Source organism: Balearica regulorum, chromosome 3, assembly GCF_011004875.1.
Source record: "Balearica regulorum gibbericeps isolate bBalReg1 chromosome 3, bBalReg1.pri, whole genome shotgun sequence".
Lineage (NCBI taxonomy): Eukaryota > Metazoa > Chordata > Aves > Gruiformes > Gruidae > Balearica > Balearica regulorum.
The window spans coordinates 93,773,012-93,795,884 of record NC_046186.1 but is presented as its reverse complement, the minus strand read 5'-3'; the positions used below and the strand labels follow the sequence as shown (position 1 = coordinate 93,795,884).

The 22,873-nt window shown below is 36.9% G+C and overlaps 1 protein-coding gene across 4 annotated transcripts in view; it reads left to right on the top strand.

Annotated features, from left to right (window-relative positions):
• The window catches only part of KIF6 (kinesin family member 6), a 175,527-nt gene that overhangs the window by 96,729 nt on the left and 55,925 nt on the right, over nt 1–22,873 (top strand). For all 4 annotated transcript variants that reach the window (XM_075749021.1, XM_075749020.1, XM_075749024.1 and 1 more), the window contains 2 exons: nt 16,892–16,994; nt 22,634–22,689. In XM_075749021.1, coding sequence (XP_075605136.1) covers nt 16,892–16,994; nt 22,634–22,689 — 159 coding nt within the window. The remainder of the gene's footprint in view (nt 1–16,891; nt 16,995–22,633; nt 22,690–22,873) is intronic.

The following is a 22,873-nucleotide window of genomic DNA, read 5'->3' as shown; positions in this document are numbered from 1 at the left end:
TTAAATAATGAAGGTTGCCTTCTAATATTAGAGTTTGGGGTTTTTTACTGGTTCTTTCTCAGGAGGGACAAAGATTTTGCATCTGCATTATTGTTCACGTGTACATGTGCATATATTAGCTGTCTCTGATTTCTATGAACGTACTTTGGGGGGGGGGAAATGCCAGTGCATATTTATTTGCAGGATCAGGAATTTAGCTTCTAAATTAATTTGCTTTCTATCATCAGTGTTGAGGATGGCAAAATACGTGCAATCATGTAGTGTAGACATCTATCTAATAGTATGTGATCTGTAACCACTATAATCGTTTGTAGGCTTGTGGAAGTTAAAAGATAATATTTATTTCTAGAAATAGTCACCCTCCAATAAGGCAAAAAGAGAAATGGTCAAGAAATTGCTAAAGATGCACTGATAGGTTTCTGGAAGACAAACATTCTGTGAATTATGATAAGCACATAGATGTTGCCAAATCCTAGGCTTTATTTTACCACACTGCAGTATCAAATTGCTCTCTGACTTTTATTTCATGGGGAATGGTTACTGCACATAAAGACAAGGAATGATTATTTTGCTGAATGTGGATATTTATTGTTATGGCAGCAGGACTTACTGTTAATGGGACAGACTACACCAACCCATAACTACAGGGTAGAAGGCACTTCTGCCTCTAGGGACAATTTAAGATGGAAACTTCATCAAAAAGTTGAATTAATTTTACCATGGTGAGGTTTCAGGGATTAAATTTGGAGTTAGTATGTACACTTTTGTTTCAAGATTATATTTGTAAACCCTGACGTGATTATTTCTAATGTTTTCTCTGAGGACAGAAAATAATGTGAATAGCACAGATCTTCTGGCCAACTTAGCAGCAATTATGAGGTCTTAACTGTCTCTGCCTATTCATTCTCCCTTCAGTAAGACAAAGAAATCCATTCTCTGCAATGGACCTGCCCTCAAAGAAGGTATCTTAATCATTTCAGTGGCCTGATATCCATGGTGGGATCTCACCTGCAGAATATGGGAGAGTGGAAATTAATTCTCCGGAAATTTTACAGTGCTCATAGCTTTTCGACTCTAAGTTCAAAATATAAAAGTTTCATATCATTAGTAGTAGTTCTTTCTTAAAATGCATTAAGATATATTTAACAAAAAGCCCTCACTCCAACTTTTTGCAGCAGCAATAGAGTAAGCACTGTTCATCGCCAGTGTCATCCCTGTGCTGCTCCTGACGTGTTGTGTGCCTGAGGTGGGTGGCCTGAGGTCGTCAGGTGGAGAATTAATTTTTAATGAATATGTTCCTCTTTTGTTCCCCTTTATATTCCTTCTCAGTTCTGGGAGCAGTACTGTAGTTGGATATAAAAGGTGTTGTTCATTTATCACCCTGGGGTTGGATGTACCATGCCCCAAAAATGGATGTGCAAAGAGGAAAAGGTCCAGGTGAATCCCTGGATTGAAGAGAAGAGGCTTTGAGATCTGGATGCAAAGGACTAGACATACTATACAGTAAAGAGCAATCCATTTTGTAGTTGATGGTGGGGAGCTCTCACATGCAGTCTTACTAATTTAAAACCTAGTGATATCTATGCAATTGAGTGGATATTTTCACAAAAATATTGGAAATTAAAGATTGTATTTCAGGTGAGGGTTTTTGTTTGTTTTGTGCAATGCAAATTTTTTTTTTTTTTTTTTTTTTTTTGGTAATGATGCACTTCAAAATGCATAGTGGTGAATTTTGGGAAACTGACAGACAGAAATTGCACCAATGCTGAATTAAAACTAAGTTTCCAAGCTCGTCAAGTGATAGTACCAGTTGGGGAACTTAATATTCCTGTTTTAAATTACATCATCAAGTGAAAACGTAGAGAGTTTTAAGTATTGCTTCTAAATCAGATAGGTTGTTAGACTCCTATTGGTTGTTTTTTTCTAAATGTTTCTTGGTCTTCTTTGAGGAGTGCCTGTGCCAAGAGGAATAAACAAGGATATTTGCTTGAATTCCAGAAATATTTCTGTAGTATTAATGAAATTTCTCAAACAGTTTTTATTTTCTTCAAGCAATCTAAACTAGGAACACCACAGAAACATGATTGTTACCACATATTACTTTTAGTCTTGAGATAAGCAATGAGGGTTTTGCTTGTATCATTTTGTGTTTACACATTTGTCCGTATACATAGGAAGTCCCAAATTCGTCACACACAAGTTTTTAGAGGCCTTTAGCTGATACGTAGGATTGGGTGGTGCGATACTAACTTTCACTGATCCTCAGAACATTGTAGCCCAACTTCCTCCCATTCTCCTTCACTCAAACGTGCAAATATTTAGGTGTTGTTTGTTTATTTGTTTTTAATTAACTCACTGCACTGAACCAGGAAGTTCCACATTTTGATTATTCAATTTATTCTATATCAACACTAAGAAAAGAATACCTCTGTATTAGTTAATGGTTAACCTTCTGCAGTTCTCCTGCAGCTTTACAATGGCAATTTTTAATCTCTGTTGTTGTGAAATTACCAAAGCGAAAGTCTTGTCATACATAAAGTAACTAAAGAGGGGTATCAGTGAATACAATCAGATGATAGGAATTCTGTTGTCACATTAGGAACTTAGAAGCATGTAAGCAGATATTTAGTAACAATCATTAATATCTCATTAATTTATAACCAGAAAGAAAAATCACCTTGCAAGGGCTTAGCTGTCATAGAGTTTGTTGTCAGTTCTATTTTTGGTGATAAAAGCAGTATTTCCATTCAGTATACCTGATTTTTTCTCTGCACAGGTTGATATATTAGTAGTGTCTGATTGCATTTTTATTAAAATGCAACTTTTCAAAGTTGCCTGTAAACTATTATGTAAAGAAAGCCACAGATCTGTCTTAGAATTTTTTGAGCCTGAGCTGTATTGAAAGAATGGCAAAAGAAGTAGACAGCTGGGGCTTATGTCTCTACCACGCAGTGCCACTTACATCTAACGCATGGTTCCTTCTCACCAGCCTTCCCTGAGGTTATTATAGATACATCTCTTCTGACTGAGGTTACTGTCCCTGACTGTTCGTAATTGCCAGACTTCCTGCTTCCGTCCTATCCCCCTGTGTGGGCTTTACTAGATTAGCAAAGACTTGTTGTTTAAAATAAATTGATAAATTTTGAGTGAAATCAGTTAGGGAGTACTCGCATGAACAATTCTGCTAGCCAGTGTGGCAGAGGAGTGGACATGAATGGCTGGAAAGTTTTATCAGAACCTTTTCTTCTGTGAAACCAGAGAAGCAAATTTCTCCACCAAGCACAAAATGAAAGTGTGGTGTATGTCCATGGTTGGAGTCCCCATGTAGCAAGGATATTTTTATGCATTAAAAAGTTATGACAAATAATACAGGGTTTTGGGGTTTTGGTTTGGGGTTTGGTTTTGGTTTGGGGTTTTTGTTTGTTTTGGCGGGGGCGGGGGGGGGGGGGGGAAGTGTTGGGTGCTACAGACCTCCAAAAGGATCATTCTGCAGGAAGGAATACATGATTTTAAAAACTACAGTAGGCAAAATGAGATTAAATCAAATAGCACTAACTGCAAAGTCATGACTTCAGGATCTAATGAAAGAGCTGTTGCTTATTAGCTCAATTAACAAGTCATAGATAAGATCTTATTTAGATTGTTATGTTTACATCTAAGCACCTTGGACTAAATAAAGAAATCAAACTGAGTCAATAGCTAAAAAGAGCCTTTTTAAGAAAATGGAAGTGTTCTTTTAGAACAGGAAGTTTACCTTTTGTAATGAAAGTTGGAGGGAAATGTAATTATGAATTACGAAACTATTTGCAGTAAATATCAAGCAGAGAGAAATTATATGTGGTAAATGATAGGATTCGTTACAAAATATCAAATTGATGTGAAGTGTTAATGAATACTATGAGGCAATAAATTAGAAGGTTTGTAACCATCACAGGTGGGAAATTTGGAAGCAGCTTTCTAATCAGGACAATGGAAGTGAGAAATTTAAAATTTGTTGTGTTATAAAATTGTAAAAAGAATTGTAAAGTAGGAAAGAAATTATCTTGCAGTTAGAAATTAGTCTGTGGGTATGAAAATGTTAGGGTTCAACTTGCTTTTTTCTCTGAGAGGGTGTTGAAGATTTGATTACTGTTTCTTGATCATGATTGTTACATTGACCTTATCCTGTTGTTTGATTTGTTGGAATGCTTGGCAGAGTGCCACTTCCCCTTGGTGAAGATATGCTGACTACTTCTGATAATTTTCTTGTCCTTCATGTGCCTGGAAATGGTTTCCAGGATTAATTGCTCCACCACCTTCCCAGAGATTGAGGTGACACTGACTGGCTTGTAGTTCCCCGGGTCCTCCTTGCCCTTCTTAAAGATAGGAGTGATGTTTACTTCAGTCTTTGGAAGCTTCTCCCAGTCACCACGATTGATCAAGAATGGCCTCACAATAACATCATCCAGCTCCCTCAGCACTCATGGGTGTATCCCATCAGGCTCCATCGATTTATGTGTGTCCCATTTGCTTAATCCTGGCCCGATCCTCTTCCATGAAGAGTATGTCTTCCTTAATACAGACTTTCCCCCTGGTCTTTGGGACCTCGGATAACCGAAAGCTGGTCCTGCTAGTAAAGATTGAGGCCAAGAAGGCATTCAGTACTGCAACCTTTTCCATGTCCTGTGTAACTCGGTCCCCTGGCTCATTCAGCAGGGGACCCACATTTTTCCTAGCCTTCTTTTTGTCACCTATGTACTTCTAGAAACCCTTCTTGTTGTCTTTGACATTAAGGCATTTTTCCCATGTTGCACTTTATGTAACCCAGTACAGGAATGTACCAGTTAAATGTCAACATAAGATCAGTACCTTTATGTTTAATATACAGCTCACAGAAAATCAAAATGCCTATCCAATGCCACTGGAAATAACCAATGGTTTCAGCCATTTTAATAAAATCAAAGGGAAGATACCTTATTCTTTGCTTCTCCCTACAAAATTATATTACTGGGGATGGAAATGATCTATTAATTTCTTTTTAACAATTTTCAGCAGCATTCAGGTCTTATTATAGGTGCATTTTGACATCCTAAAAATTTGATCAGCTGTTTGTATGTTTTTGTCACAAGGAATGTTACTACTTAAAATCTTTTCCATTTTAATTAATTTATCAGCATTTCCATAGAGCCAGGATTTCTCCAGTTGCAAATGATTGCTAGTTGCTATAACTCAAAACCATGTGAAATTAAGTAAACTTTCTAGGGTATTATAAGAATGTTCAAGTTTAAATTTGTCTTTCTGCTGAAGAAATCTGTTTCTTAAGGTTTTATTCTTAGAATATTAAAAGTAAATAGTATAAATGTGTTGCATAATTTTGTTCTTAAAAATGTAATGTGCACGCTATTTGTCATTATTGTCAGCAAAAAATGAATTTGAATCCTGAGATATTTGTTCTACTTTACCCTGGTTTTAGTGAGTACTAGGATTTTGGTAAAACTAACTTAAATAAAGCTATAATTTACATTTTTAATAAAACATTTTGATGAATGCCTCTATTTAAAAGGTTTTATTAAAAATACAAATTACAGTTTTATTTAAACTGTATTATTTATCCTCAGTCTTCTAGACTATGTTAGCACTTCAGAAGGCAAGTACACTTCTGTTTGGCAAAACTGGTTTAAAAGAAGGATGTATATAGCATCCAAAGTATTTTTTTACGGTGGACAGAGATATGTTTTCTTTACAATTCAATATTTCAAGATAGATTTTTTTTTTTTTTTTGCATTCAAAATAAAATGGATACATTCAAAAGAGTTTTAAACAGAAGTAAAAAGCCTTTAACAGCAAAGGAAAGTCGAAAATACTGAGATGAAGTTTTAGCTAAAGGTAGCTAAAAGTTTTACAAGAACAACTTGATAAAGTTTTGAAAAGCTGAACTGAAAATTCAGGGAAGAAGTTAATAATTTTGGTTTTATGTATAAGTCCAGGTCCCGTTGTTATCTCCTCCTTTTCTACTTTGGCTCCTATTTCGAAACCATTACAGATAAAAATGGAAAATGGAAAATATTAGAGGTACTGGTAAGAACCGTTTTCTTCCTATAGGCACTACCAAGTACTTAGGCTTACTAAAATGCACCCTTTGTGTAACGCAAGAGACATGATGTGCTTAATTCCATAGATAATTCAACAACATACAGTCAAGGTAGGTGTTTAATAGCATACAGGCACCTGAGCAAAGTTACACAAGTGTTCTTTAAACTTCTGCTGTTGGATGTGCACGGCACTCCCATTTTGACTATGCTGAACTTCTGGAGCTTGTCACATGCCTAGAAATCCTCAATTCTGAGAAGATAAGTTAAAACACCTGAAGGCTTAATTTTCTGTGTATATTTAAAGTACAGTTAATATACATTGACTGCTTTGAGCACTGTTATTTGAAACATCAGCAATGACATGAGAAAGAGGAGATGCTGTCTGTAATGTAGCAGTTACAGGACTTGCTGAGGAAGAAAGAAAATGCTTCTTCAGTAGCTGAGTGCTTGAAATTTAGTGTGGTCATTGCTGAGGAATAGCATGCTTATTATTATACTTTTTAAAATCTGGACATTAGTACATAACAGGCTACCATGTTCATTCTCAGAGGCAAAATCCAATAAAGCTTCAACAGAGCAAGAATCAAAGTTCATTCTTTTACAATAAAGTTTCACTCATTTTCAGCTGCCAAAAGGAGTAAGCAATGAGATTGGTATATCTCATTCATCTTGAATGTAAATAGGTAGCAAATTTTAAAATTGGTTAATCTAGATTGTTGACTGGTGAGAAGAGATAGCTTACCATGGAGTGTATCTCATGGTTTCTTCTCTCAACTCTCTACCTCAGCATACCTTAGTGTTTTGGTGCTGGAGTTCCTGCTGAAGAAAAAAAAAAAAAAAAAAAGACCAATTTCTCATGAAGCAGCTCCTACACTCCTGTAGTTTAAAGCCTGAAATATTAAGATAGCCCTAAGTTGGTACTAAATGATGGTGTACCCACTACAGACATCTTTTTTTCTTGTCTACCTAAGATGTGGTGCATACAGACTTCTACTTCAGAAAACTTCAGTATCTTAATAAAGAATAAAGTTAAATGTAATATGAAATTAAAAGTACAGTTTCCAAAACCAGATTGATGTTTATAACAAGTCATTCTTCCTCTGCTAAACTGCTCTGAAAATGAAATATGCCTTTTTTGTGGTTTATGGTGTTACTGACAAGATTGGTGGTGGAGACAATTCTCCAGGCACCAAAAATACAAGCAGATCTCTACAGATGTCCCTAACAAAAAACTTCACTTGCATTTGGTCTGAGCTGTCATGACTCCATTGATGTAGGTTGTCATTTGGTAGAGCTCTTAAAATATTCTTATCCCACCATTCAGAGTCATTTTTCTAAAATTGGGAAAGGTATATGCAAAAGGAGAATTTAAATACCATATCTATCACTCAGTAAGGCATAGAACATGTAAATGAGGCAAATTTTCTTAAGAGTGTTCTATCTTTTTTTAAACATGTTAGTCTAGTTCAAAAAGGCAGACAAGTTTTTGAACATAAAGGCTCTTTTTCAGGTCTAAAACAGAAGCGGCAAATGTTGCTACTGCAAAATGGCAAATACATGAAATATGTCAAAACATATACATCTAATTTACTATTACTCAATCTTAACTGAAATCTTCATCTTAAGCGCAGTAGTCTAATTAAGTTGATAGGTGACTCAAATGCATAATGTATTGGCCCTTTCCTATATTTAGTAAAATTTTTACAACTGCATATGCTGGAGGGAGCAGATTTAGATTCCTACAAAGAGAGGGAAATGTACAGTCTATTTCTAACACCCAGCAATTAATGTAAACTGCACAATGCATTATAAGATATATGTCCTGTTTTATGAGAAGTTATCTGAGAGGTGTGATTCCAGCATAGGCAAAAATGAATCTTACTTATTTGGAAGTGGCAGCACCATTGGGTGGGTCTCCTAAAGTTCTTGTGGGTTTGACTTCATATTTTCCTTTGTATCCACTCCCTGAGCTTCTGCCAAGCCTACCATGCTTCATTTCAGGCTCTCTCTTTAGTACCTACTAATTAAGGACTTTCAATGTGTGTATCTATTATACAATTAAATATGATCTCACAGGCAGCTTTAAAGAAGCAAATGGTTGCAAATAGCTGAAAATTTTTTTTTTCTCTTTTGAGACATATGAGCTGTCATACATGAAATGTAAAATATTTCTGCAATAATATTCGTATCAGAACATGAGGAAAAATTGGTTGTATCAATAGATATGCTACTTTATTCCTCACTGCTGATATCTGCAAACATTTTGTTCATGCTGAGTAGCCTCTAACTACACCCTTGGCTCCTCTGCTCCCACTTTGAATTTGAATACTCTGCTGCTCATTGGCTTTTTAAAGAAAATATAAAAGCATAACTAGGTAACATAAAATTAGGCACACTGTAAGTCATTCATGCCAGTGTAGATAGTCTACAGCATCCTGAAGCCATGCCATGGAATCTGAGAAATTATTAAAATCCATAACTAACAGAAACAGAATCAGACCAAAATGGTCCTGTTAACAGTCTCTAACACTTCCTAGGAAAGTATGTGCTCTAAAAGGTGAAGGTGATGACAAGTTGCTATTATCAGTTTTCTCTTATCCTGTAATTCTCATTAGCATTGTGCTTTGCAATGTTTGACAAGTAGACAAACTAGTATACTAATTTTCCAGAAGAGGAAAATGAAGGAAAGAGATTTCAATAGTTTCAATCTTTTCACATTCAGATGACTCTAAGGTTCGATCTGGTATCAAACTTACCACGTCAGTAAGGAGCCTAAAATTACAGACTATCATTAGGCATAAAGTTCAAGTGGCTTTTGTTGCAAAAGTAGAGCTATTAAAACATACAGTTGGGTTAATATGAAAAATATGTTTCTTACCTGTACTGTTACCTGATATTTTTTAATATAGCTGAAGAAAGTCAACATGATTAAATTCAGCTACCATATCCCATTTGGAGTTTTGTTCTTGTTGTTCTGTGTTCTTGGACAATCTTAAAATGGTCAATTTCATTTTGTTTTAAATTAAGTTTATACTTCATCTAACCTTTGTTTTTTGAAATGCAGTTCAATATTTGCCTTGCTACTCCTGCAGAGGAATATTAATTAATGTAAAAACCTACTCCTAATGGGATTCTTGTAAGTGATTGGTTGGGGGTTTGTTTGGAAGCATTCCTGTTGAACTTTGTAAAAATTGGCTTTTACGAAGTTGGAATTTATGTAACACTTCATTTTTGTTCTTTTATTTTAGTAATCTTAAAGCAATCCCAGTTTTAGTTATCATATATCCTCTAACAATATTCATTGGAGTAAAAATGGTACTTGTTTTTTATTTGTATCCGACAATCCTGTACAAGTTTGTTCTTTGTTGTTAGGCATTTGCAGTGTTTAATTTAGTGCTGATTTCTGTTTATAAACTATTTCAACATATATGGAATAGTTTGTCTTGCCAATCAATTACCTTTATGTGGATAAAATGATGCCTAGGTAAATGACCCATGCACCAATTAACTTAGGGGTTTGCACAGTAGAAATGTTCACTTGTGGAGTGCAGTCCAGCCTGCCTAGATCAATGTTCAGTACCACACTACACATGCTTCATAATCTCAAAAAACTGTTCATTTTACCCTCTTCCTCCCCTGTAAATAAACAAACTCCAGAGCCAGATAAATTAAATTATGCTAATATTTTAGTTAGTTCATTGAGTCTGAATATTCTGGTTTTCCTTTGAGGTTTTTCACTTTCTGGAATATTATGTTCTGCAGTTCAACACTGCAAGGGGTACTGTGAGCAACCTTGTTTTATGCCTTTCCTATTTTTGAATTGCAATCTAATGAAGGTAGCCATATGTAATACACATGTGTTTTCATGAAGAATTTTCATGAAAGCTGAGCTTTACAGTGAGGAAGTATTTGTATAGAATCATAGAATCATAGAATGGTTTGGGTTGGAAGGGACCTTAAAGATCATCTAGTTCCAATCCCCCTGCTGCGGGCAGGGACACCCTTCACTAGACCACGTTGCCCAAAGCCTCATCTAACCTGGTCTTAAACACTTCCAGGGAGGGGGCATCAACAACCTCTCTGGGCAACCTGTTCCAGTGCCTCACCACCCTCACAGTAAAGAATTTCTTTCTAACATCTAATCTAAATCAACCCTCCTTCAACTTAAACCCATTACCCCTTGTCCTGTCACTACACTCCCTGATAAACAGTCCCTCACCATCTTTCCTGTAGCCCTTTCAGGTACTGGAAAGCCGCAATTAGATCTCCCTGGAGCCTTCTCTTCTCCAGGCTGGACAACCCCAACTCTCTCAGCCTGTCTCCTGTCACCTCACAGGAGAGGTGCTCCATCCCTCATCAGCTTCATGGCCCTCCTCTGGACTCACTCCAACAGCTCCATGTCTCTCCTGTACTGGGGCCCCCAGAGCTGGATGCAGCACTCCAGGTGGGGTCTCACAAGAGCAGAGTAGAGGGGCAGGATCCCCTCCCTCGACCTGCTGGTCACACCTCTTTTGATGCAGCCCAGGACACGGTTGGCTTTCTGGGCTGCAAGCGCACACTGCCGGCTCATGTTGAGCTTCTCATCAATCAATACCCCCAAGTCCTTCTCCTCAGGGCTGCTTTCAATCCATTCCTCTCCCAGCCTAGAGTTGTGCTTGGGATCGTGCCGACCCACGTGCAGGACCTTGCACTTGGCCTTGTTGAACTTGATGCGGTTCGCACAGGCCCACCTCTCCAGCCTGTCAAGGTCCCTCTGGATGGCATCCCTTCCCTCCAGCGTGTCAATCACACCACACAGCTTGGTGTCGTTGGCAAACTTGCTGAGGGTGAACTCGATCCCACTGTCCATGTCGCCGACAAAGATGTTGAACAGTGCTGGTCCCAGTACCGACCCCTGAGGAACGCCACTCATCACTGTTCTCCACTTGGACATTGAGCCGTTGACCACAACTCTTTGAGTGCGACCATCCAGCCAATTCCTTATCCACCAAGTGGTCCATCCATGGAATCCATGTCTCTCCAATTTAGACACAAGGATGTTGTGCGGGACAGTGTCAAATGCCTTGCACAAGTCCAGGTAGATGATGTCAGTTGCCCTTCCCTTATCTACCAACGCTGTAACCGTATCATAGAAGGCCACCAAGTTTTTCAGGCACGATTTGCCCCTAGTGAAGCCGTGTTGGCTGTCACCAATCACCTCATTATCTTCCATGTGCCTGAGCATAGTCTCCAGGAGGGTCTGCTCCATAATCTTGCCAGGCACGGAGGTGAGACTGACCGGCCTGTAGTTCCCTGGGTCTTCCTTTTTACCCTTCTTAAAAATGGAGGTTATGTTTCCCCTCTTCCAGTCAGTGGGAACTTCGCTGGACTGCCAGGACTTCTCAAATATGATGGAGAGTGGCCTGGCCACTTCATCCACCAGTTCCCTCAAGACCCGCAGATGCATCTCATCAGGTCCCATGGACTTGTGCACCTCCAGGTTCCTTAGATATTCTCGACCCTGATCTTCTCCTACAGCGGGCAGTTCTGCATTCTCCCAGTCCCTGCCTTCTGTGACCTGGGTAGTGTGGCTCAAGCATTTGCCAGTGAAGACTGAGGCAAAGAAGTCATTGAGCACCTCAGCCTTCTCCATATCCTGGGTAACCAGGTCACCTGTTTCATTCCGGAGGGGACCCACATTTTCCCTCGTCCTCCTTTTCTCACTAACATACCTATAGAAGCTTTTCTTGTTGTCCTTGACATCCCTGGCCAGACTAATTTCTATCAGGGCTTTGGCTTTCCTAACCTGATCCCTGGCTGCTTGGACAGTTTCTCTGTATTTCTCCCAGGCTACCTGCCCTTGCTTCCACCCTCTGTAGGCTTCCTTTTTTTGTTTGACTTTGCCCAGGAGCTCCTTGTCCATCCATGGGGGCCTCTTGGTGTTTTTGCTTGACTTCCTCTTTGTTGGGATGTATATTGGGTTTGGGTTTGTTTTCCTATTTTTAAGTATTTATTCATTGTTGATTCATTATTCCTAAGCTCTCTTAAATCTACTTTTTTTCCATTCTGAACAGACGGCTGTGATATCTTGAGGGATCCTGGTAAAGATGTAGTGAGTTGTGCTTATAGGCAAACACTTCTAATATCTTAGTTCTATTACAAAGACTTACCAGATAATTTGTGTTTAGTTTCATTTGGAAGTGTCCATAGTTCCCTTTTTCTTATTTGATAATAAGTGGAAATACATAATAGCATGAACAGGTTGACAGTCTTTGTAAGCACGAAGACTCACAATTAACACTAGCTGCAATCCTGAAATTCTTCAGACAACCCTCACTTGAATGAGAGCTTTCCTTGAACCAAGGGAACTTTTTGATTCTTTTGATTTCAGTGGAAGAGTTGGCAATTCGTGTTTGATAGAATGCTTAGTAGGAATGGAAAGACAAAGTCTTCTACTGTGAAAATGTAGTTTCTGCAAAACAGGTATGTGGGCAGATATGTGGACAGATGCCTTTCTCATCAGAATACATGGTCTGAACAGCTATTCCAAAGACTTTGGTTTTTGTTAGTAGTCTTAATGTTCCTCCCTCAGAACAGCTCAGCTTGCAACCTTAATTCTTCTCTCCTGGAGAGTTGTTTCCAATTCTTTTTGCAGGTTAAACTGGCAGCCTCCAGCATGAGGGCTGCTGGAACCCCCTTGGAGTTCTCATACCAGGACCAAAATCTGGTTGCACGGTGGGGTTGTGAGGAGACCACAAGTCTGCCTTCTGACAGAGAAGATATTGATGTCATGCTAATTGACAGATTTTTCCAGACTTAACTGAAGAGCAATGTAAAAGTTTTCTGTGGGTTTCATACATTAAACTTTATGAAGGTCTTCTCCCTCTGAGCAATAAAATCTTTTTCAACAAACAAACAAAAAAACAGAAGGTGGCTAGACTCAGCACTCTGGAAGTGCCATTTCCAATTTGAGCACTCTTGAATTCTTTATGAAAAACCACTGAAATAAAGTTCTTAAAAATTGTCTAGTATTTATAAACTGGGATCACTCAAGAAAGCTGCAGTAGGATTTGTGGGTGTTGGATACATTTAAAAATCAGCATGATCATTTAAATATGTACAACCATGTTTGATCACTTGTGGCAACAAAATAAGGTCTAAGTTTATACACTCACATGCTCTTACCTACTCAGATATAGTCCTTGAGTAATCCTAGTGGATACTATTTAACTTAAAAATAGCATGCAGCCCTATAATTTCTCTGCTGGCAGTTGAGCATCCAGTGCCACACTGTACCCTACATGTTCCTTTAACTTATTTTCCTAATTAAAGTTTGTGAGGCACTAAACGGTTGCTATTTAGGATGGCTGTAAATAGCATTTGTATATGTAACAGCATAGAATAAATGATCTCTAAATTAGCGATCGAATAGGGTGCATAATATTTGCCAGGAGCTTTGCTGACATGCAGGCTTCTGCCTGCGGTAGGCAATCACTTCGATCTTTTCACGTCACCTCAAAAAGTATTCAGCTTCATCCAAAAGCCTTATTAAATATTTGCTCAATGTATTTTGAATTATTACTGATTTAAAGATTTTAGCCCATTATCAATACTACAGCAAGCTTTCTATTTCTTGGTCATTTCAGATCTTGTTGCTCTAGTTCAGAGCTTGTAAGCCGCCATCGTCGTTCTGCTTTCTGACTTACCCACGTTCAGTGGGACAGCTGTAATTTGCTCATTTTATGAGAGGAGCCTATTGAACTGAAAGGTTTTGTTTAATGTGAAAGTTGGTGGAGTACACTGGATAGGAGTACAGACTGAAGTCAAACCTTCAATGAGAACGTTCTTAAACATTCAAATTCAGGATGTGGATCAAGCCTGAATTTTCCCCAAAATTCAGCTGTTTGAATTTGCTGTAAATAATGATGGGTTTGCTGTAAGTTTCATATTGTGAGTTGGGCATATTTCTGAGTGTTTTAATATTAAAGCCAATTTACACAACCTAACAGGAAAGGTATAATTAATATTAAGTTGATAAAATTTATCACTTTTTAATGCAACCCTGTAAACTGGGCTTTCATGAATGTGATTGCAAGAAAAATTTATGCTTTTTCTGATTATTTGAATTATTTTTATGGTAATGATTATTCCAGTTCACATTTTAATGACTTGATGACATGTGTTTCCTGGTTCTCATCCTGTCGGATATGATGATTCTTCCTTAGATAAGAATTTTCAAATATTTATTTTGTAACACTATGCCACAATATTAAAGAAGGAGAGGAGAAATTGTTTGGCTTGTAAAAGAAATTTTTTTTCTACAAGTCTAACAGTTTTAGCTGAAGTGTTTGAATACCTTGACAAAAATGTGTTGTCATCAATTCTGCTTTTATTCGTATAATGTATATATTGCTATACATAGGTTTCAATTTCCAGCTACAGAAAAACAGAAATTCAATAGCACTTTGTTTGAAAAGAACATATAGCTTATTTATTTGAATTAGGCCCAGGGAAGCAGCATGCCAAAAATGTTAGTGCACCTACACACTTGGAGGCCATTTGAAGGAAGGTGAAGCCACTTTATGAAATCATAGATTATTTAAGGAAATGTAAACAGCATGATTGAAGATACAACTTCAGCCACAGAGAAGAATAATCTTCATTACTGAGCAGAATGAAAACACAACCACTCCATCAACCTTCCAACGTTTCTTGCAGTCTTTTACTAGTATTAGCATTGCTGTGTTCCCTTATTATTGTCCTGAATGTTTCTGTCATTACCCACAGGCTGTAACGTTCTTCTGTAGCTGTTCTATGCTCATATTATGCTGAGGTACAATCTTTATGGTCCTTTTTAAGCTCCTTTCTTTAGATACCATTTTCAGAATGTGATTGTTTACTACTTCATAAATTTGTGTATTTTCTTAAAATGGACTGTATAAACCAGAAAATTTCCCCTTCCCAAGAGTTCTGGGGACCTATTTTTGCATGCTTTGTTTGGCTGTACAAATCTGCTGCCTTCTCATGTAGCGCTGGAAAATGATTATCAGATTACCTTTAATTTTGGTTGATGCATTTCTGCCAGGCAAAAGCAATAATCACTGTAATAGTTTTGTTTTCCAAACTTCTACTGTTTTTACTTCTACTTGCAAAGGCAGCACATTGCCAGGAAGGTTAAATGCTTTACATTGCAGTGTTACATGTGAGTAAGGGTGTTTCATTGTTTATTTTAGGCTCAACCATGAATTTCATCCAGGCTTTCTGCACTTAATACAATCTTTTTATGCCACAAAAGCAGTTCTAAAGGGTCAATTCAGGCTGCATATTTAAATTAGTGTTAGTGATGGGATGAATGTGCTATAAAATTCTGCTTGCAAAGCTGCCTGGTTTTCTTCAAGGCAAGCATGAAACATGAACATTATATTCTCAGGTCATCATCACAGAAAAATATTTTTTCCTAAATCCTCTTGCGCCTTTGGATCACAAAGCGGCAAAGACTGCACTGTATCTTTCTTTGATTTTCTTATTCAAAAAGGGTGGAGCATTTCTGCATGCTTTGCCATTCAAACATTCCTGGTGGTTCTATTTTCAACTCAAATTTTTTAAATTAGTAACAGATGTGCTGATTCTTTTGACTGAAACAGAGGACAAATTTTTCTACTATATTTTGAATAAAGTTTTTTAAACTTTTACTGATTATTGAACACTGACTGCTAGTTTTTGTTCCCAGCCTTCACTGTAAACAGTATCTTACACCACAGAAATCTCACTGAAGTCAGTGGGGACTAATCCTGATATTATAAATATGATGAGGGGCAGCAGAACATGTTTGGAGGGACTATAAAATGCAGCTTACAGAGGTAGACCCCAATAAGGTGGAGCATCCCAGTATTGCATATCCCAACCTTTTTATGTATGTTTTGTTAATATATCATCCCCAACAAAATTGCAAAGCAAGTAGCCTGGAAAATAATTGGCATACATACATATATATGTTATTGGTAATGCTGGTCCATTGGCACAAAACATATAGAAAACTCTTGCACAGCAGAACTCCCAAGAAACTTTATAGCTCTTGTGCACAGTGGATTTGGGGGGTCTTGATAGCTCTCAAGCAGGAAGGAAGGCTTGTAAGACAGAAGAGACTCTAGAGGAAAAAAAAAACAACTAAGGAGAATCAAATTCCAATTTAAGGAATATAAGTTGGAACCATAACATTGAATTTTTAAAAAGATTTTTAAAAATATTTGAAGGCAAACTAGGTCTTGACCTTCTGGCACACAAAAGGAAACAAACACCATGTTGCAAATGTAAAAGGCAGGAGCCAACCATTTTTGTAGGTACAATACCTGCTTCACTTAAAAGGAGATGAAACTTATACGTAATTAAAAGAAGCCTGATTTTTTTCTTCCAAGCATACTGACAATATTCAAGGTATGTTTAGGGGCCAATATGAAACAGGGATGAAAGAAATACAGAAGCAAATTGCGGTTTGCTGTTGTGAAAATACCTCTGGCTCACATTTAAGAATATTTCACAGATTTAAAGTTTTCAAAGTTTGGTTTTACTTATGAACATTTTAAGTTGTCTTGAGAAATTATACAGCTCAAACATTCAAACTTTACAGAAGTGAAACAAAATTAATTCGTCAGATAAGAGAAATCTTTTGTCAAAAATGCTTTCCTGTTGGTGGAACACTGAACTTAGTCTTCTGGGTGCTTCAAGGCCCCTGGGCTGACTTGCTATATTTGTCTAGATAGGAGTTAAATAAATGCAAATTGTCTGTCTTTTGATGACTCTGAAGTAGTTCTCTTCTTTTTTTTTTTTTTTTCTTGGGGCAGGAGGAAAGATGTCACTTGGATGTCAGGAAGCTTTTGAAGTTTTCAAGAGGGACCATGCTGACAGTATAACCATTGAGGACAACAAACAGCTTCTAAAACAGAGGTGAGTGTCACAGCAAGATACAGCTGGAGGCCGACATCTGAGACTTCATTATAAGCCTGGGCAGGAATGCGTAATTTTACACCAGACATACCAGGCTTCTATTGAGAACTTTGTACAGAAAATTTGCCTTTTCTTACAGAGGATATTTCGTACTCAGAAGGCACTGAGTGGTGACAGAATAAAAGTCTGGATAGAATATGAAAGTGGCATGAGGAATCTTAGTGCATCTTTCCACTGGTTTTATTCATCTTATCTTCATAGCCATGTTGCAGCGATGTGGTAAATGGCATTCATGATCATGAATTATCTAGAGGAAGTAAGATCCATGTGACTGAATCAATTACTGCAATTTTCATTGTCAAAAATGCTTTACTGGCTTCAGCACTGAGTTGGACAGTAAGCTAGGAGATGTTTAACATATGCTTTTGTCTGTTGTTCCTAAGTTGTTTGCCAAGTGATTTTAGCTTTTCTCTGCCAGTTCTGTACTCAAAACCAGAAGTAATACTTTCCTCCTCCACATTTATTGTTAATCCTGGCAAAACACTTCAAAATCTTCTGGTGAGGATGGTGACAATGGCAAAACATTGAAAACATGAATTTTCATAAAGCGTATGTTAAACCTCTCAGAAATTAAACCATTAACTATCTATGTTGATTGGATAACATTACTGTTTTCAGTGTCATTTTTTCAAACGTTAACCCTCCTTGTACTGCAAGAGAAATACAAGGTTTTGAGACTGGCGATGCCAAAATCAGATCTCTCAATCTACCCTTGTAACTAACATTTTCCCTAACAGTTTTTTGATGGGTTGGGTTTTTTAATTTTATTTTTCATTGTTTTGTGTTTTTTTTTCCCCCTTCTTTTTCTCCTTCTCCAGGTTTCTTCTGCTGTCTCCTGCTTTCTTAATAACACAATTTTCCATCTTAATAGGCACCAAAGACATTGTTTTCAGGGTTACCGAGTCTTACACTCATTTACTTCAGTGAAATTGAGGCAAGAAATTGCTTCCACATCTCTGAGACTTGATTCAAGATCTTGCTATTTATCACTTTTCTGAACTGGTTAACTTTCTATCTGGGTCTATAACTTAGCTGCAGGGACACAAATTGCCAAGGTATTAGATGAATGTAAGAGTTTATCCATTTAAATTGGATATCTAGTAATGCCTTTCTTCTGATCAATATATCAGATGATGCCACATCACTGCATCACCACTGTGTAAATGATTACACTGCAATCATTTCTGGCGTTCATGTTTATTAAGCAGAACACTTCATGGGCACAGAATGATAATGGGAGCAATACAGTTCTGAGCCATGCCCTGAATTTCCCCTAGTTAATCACAATTCTTCCATATTTTCTCTGTTTGTTATTACTATAAAGCAAACCGGTATTTCCTTCTGGTTTCAGAACATGTAATAAAGATGGGCAGAACCCACAAAGTTTGACACCAGATTCGCCTTCCCTAAGGACAAAGAGATTCAGACTAATGCCTTGGGTAACCCTTCTCTAACATGCATCAGCTGATTGCTGAAATCAGTGCTAACGTAAATGTTGATACCCTGGAGCAAGACAGTTTTCCCCTGCCATTTGCAGTCATTTTTGGCAAAGATGCCTGTAGCTCCAAGTTTACTGAGTTCATTAAAATGGTTTTATATCAAGTCCAGTCTGTAATTTGGAATGCAACCTCTGAACTACCAGTTACACAAAAGCTCTGTTGCCCAGCCAGTGTTTAAATTGCACAGGAAGAAGTGTGTGGACACCACATGTTTAAAGGTTACCATAACTTCCCTTTATATGTAGGCCTCTCATGTTAATAATTTTGTTTATAGTTGCATAACCACTTCTGTCATACCACAAACAGTATTTGGTTCACAAATTACTTATTTTTAGCTGTCTTATTTTTTCCTTTGGGTATTTTGGGTAGATTTTCTTGGCTTGCTAATTGTATCATTCTTATATTAATTGAATGGTGAACTGTCAGTGAGCCTAGTTGGAAGTTTGACTATGAAGGTCGCAACTTTTGCTTGGGCTGTGAAATTATTCATATAGATGTGAATATACACAGTCATACATATACAATATACATATATTTTTTCTGTAACTACCTGTGTATAAACAATCAAATGTAATTGGTCGATTAAATCAAATACTGAAAAGTATTTGTCTTGTTTAAAAGAAAATATATAAAAGAAATACTGTTTTTAACATAAAACTTTTCACCTGCTACTTCAGAGCTCTTTAGAGGGGCATTAGCTCAGTACTGTAACTCAGTACCATCTCTGGATTTAAAAAATGGAGAAGCTTATATAGTTAAGGATAATTTCTCTCTGAAGCTCATTTAGTGACTTGCTGTTTAAGTGAAAGACAACAGATTCAAGCTGTCTTTTTAGGACAGTTGCTTATGGGAAGTAGCTTGTAGGACAGAAAAGGTGGTCTTCTACAGCTTAGTTTGTAGTTTTTCATTTTTCTTCTCTATATTATTAACTTCTGCCCTACTTAAAAAAAAAATAAAAATCTGTGGTTATGCCCAGACAGAATCAGATTTCTGCAATTTGGACTTGCTATACTTGACTTCCAGAGAGCTTAATAATATCCTGTTTCTCAGTGCAACGATGTTCTCTTAGCATCGTTTCTCTGAGGAGGAGTAAAATGCAACTCATTTTCTGGTGAAATATACTACCAAGAAATCTTCCTAGCTGAGCCACTCCAATGTAATATTGCATACTGCACAAAGCTTTTAAATCCTATCCTAGTCAATATTTCCAGCAGTAAAATTCTACTGAGCTTACAGATGTGATGTACATCTAGTTTCCATTTTGTTGTTCTCCATTAATTTTTTCCACTTTCTTCTTTCCTTGCTTTCTGTATTTCAACTGGTTAGCAGCTAACTTTTTTTTTTTTTCAGTACCTATGGATGAGTTTCATGGAAAGCATGAGTTTCACTTAGGTCACTTGTAATTTCTAATAATTAAAAATGCGTGAATGTTCATTTAATTCACTAAATGTCTCCATTCTCTCATCAGACAGCCTCTGAGTTTGTCTTGGTTTACATTATGAGTTAGAGATTTGTTTTTCAAAATGTTTATTTTTTAATTACTGTCAGTTGCATTCAAAGAGTGAAATCTGCAAAAAACCTCTTCTACTAAAATTAGTGGCTAAATTCACTTTGGAGTTTCATCGTGGAATATTTGTCTTATAGATTATAGAAGTCATGATTTGGCAACTTCAGCCTTTCTGTGGAGTGGCCTCTGTAGGACACACGTGAACTCTTTTCAGCTAACAATATAATTATTTACTCATCACTATTTGTAGCAATATCACCTTTATGCCAGATAATATCAGAGTATCAGAAATAGCCTTTTCCCTTTCAATATTAGAGTCAAATCTTATGTCTTTATCTGGTTTATTTTGTTTGACTATAATTTATGGTCACAGATGGAATTTGTTGGACTGTCATAAATTAATGCCAAATTTCAGTTTATGTTATTGTGCCAGTTTGTAAACTGTGGTGTTTGAGAAACAGATGCATGGGCCATTCAACTATTGGCAGTAACCTATGAATCAGGGCTGGATAGATACCTGGATTCAAGTTGTCCAGCTAAATCTCTTTGTGAACATGAAGCAGAGTCAATAGTTAACAGGAGATTTGCCTCAGGAATTACTAAGTAATTGATGAACTTAGTATTTGGCTCATGGGAGCTGAGGGAAAGAAGGAGAGAGGTACTTTGGGGTGTTTCCCTTTGATCTCTACACAATCTTCAAGGTCTGCTTGGGTGCATTGAGTCAACACCAATGGAAAAAGCTTATATAAATTCTCACAGATGCTTCAAAGGCTTCTGCCTTCTTTATGTAAGAAACAGTAAGTGCTGAGGAACCTTGAAGCTTCAGCCATTTAGCAATGTTGAATTCAGCCTTGAAAACAAATGTTCATGAGCAGACACAAATGCAGGCACCTGAAATTCTAACTTTTTCCACTTTTAAAGGGAAATGGACTAATTGAGAAGGGGCAATTTTCCAAACCCTGCCTCTGCAGGAGAAAGTCATATTTCTTGATTCTGTTTTGCCATTACTTGAGTTAGACCGAAATAGAATTTGTGGATTCCCTGTTACTTTGGCTAGACCAAGACTCTTCCAGATCAGCTGAAGGCTTGCTTAACAAGTTAAAGTTCTGCTTCCACATTCAGCAAGGTTCAACTTGTACACATCCAAGTAACAATTCAGAATTTCATGTCAAGCCTAATGTCCTACAACAAATGTCACAATGCAATAAATCATCCTTCTACATTTCAAACTATTACTATTTAGACTATTACAATGGATATTTCCTTGAACAAGCCTTACTTCTCGCAGAGACTCTTCAGACTTTGCCATTGTATGTTGAAGTGACTGTCATTATTTTTGCAGCAGAATATACTTGGCATTTGAAACCCTGATATGTATGCCATTTGTCCTAAACCATTTTCTATAGTACTAAGTGTAAGAGAATAATTATGGCAGCAACTGCTGTAAAAGATTATAAAACTGAGAGAGAAAAAAAGCACAAAAGGAGAAGGCGTCAAGTTCTAGCTGACTGTAGGGAATGTAGAGATATAAGTAAATTTGTAAGGCTCTATAGGCAGCTGGTTTTTAATGACATATTTAGATATGACACATTTCCTAAGGAGCAAGACATACAGTGAGCACAATGCTTAATAATACTGAAGTGAGCATCAATGCAACACCATGTTTCATGCTAAGAAAGAAACTCCTGATCCTTAGAATATTTTACATACCATATGAAGATGTGATTATTTGAATATAATGAGGAAGTAGTCAGTGAATTAATTTAGAAACGTTCCTGGTGGGAATTTCACATTTTTAAAAAACTCATTTCCATTTTTGATATGACATCAAGCTATTTGCATACTACACGAAGGGAGTTTCCAAAGCTTGCTTCATTGAATTGTTTCCATCCTTCTCAGCCTGCTTCTTGCTTGCTATTTGCATATCTTCATGTGGCTAGCTTTGGCTTGTATTGGTATTTGATCAGTAACTGAATATCACCTGAAAGTCTGCATTCACATAAGGACTATCTGTAGAAGAACAGAATAATTCAGTTTTGTCACACTTTCTTATATTTCTGTTTGAGAGGTTTCTTAGTGACTGGGATGTACATTTTCAGACAGCACAAACAGTGATCGTCAGCAATATGCAAATCACAGGCTGAGATTTGAAAATTCCTGGTGAGCAGAAGTTCTAATACTTTGAAACATTTTATTTTTACTTTGCTTGGATTTTTTTTCTTTTACTTTTATATAGCTGTATGTTAAAGCATTGCTAGTAATGTAGCATATTAAAATTAATATTGTAGTGTAATATGAATAGTTAAGAGAACCCAATAATTAGAATAGGAATCATATAATTTTTTAAACTTAGAAAGTCAAATATATTTGTTTTATCTGTCTAGTAAACCTATTTGTTGCACGGTTTCTTTCAGAAATTATTTCTTTTAGACCAGACAATCTTTTCTGATGGAAAATTGTTTCCAACTACAAATCAAAAAGTAGTCCTGAGTAATTCTGTGTTTTATTGTGAACAGCTAGTTTAACTGGTTGTTCTTTAGAATAATTCTGTATCATTATGCTTGCATTGACAGGTTTGCCGAAGCTAAATGCCTGGGAGAAAAATTAAATGAAGTGAGAAATAATATAAGTGAGTACATTTTAGCTTCATTTTACCTTTTAGCTGATGAAATCACAGCATTCAGAGGATATGGGAAAAGATTCTAGTTTCTAAAAGAATAGGCTCAATGCATTACTAAGATTTCCAATAAGGTAAATTGTTAGCTGATAATAGCAGTAATAATTTTATGTACCAGTTTTGATTATTTCAAATA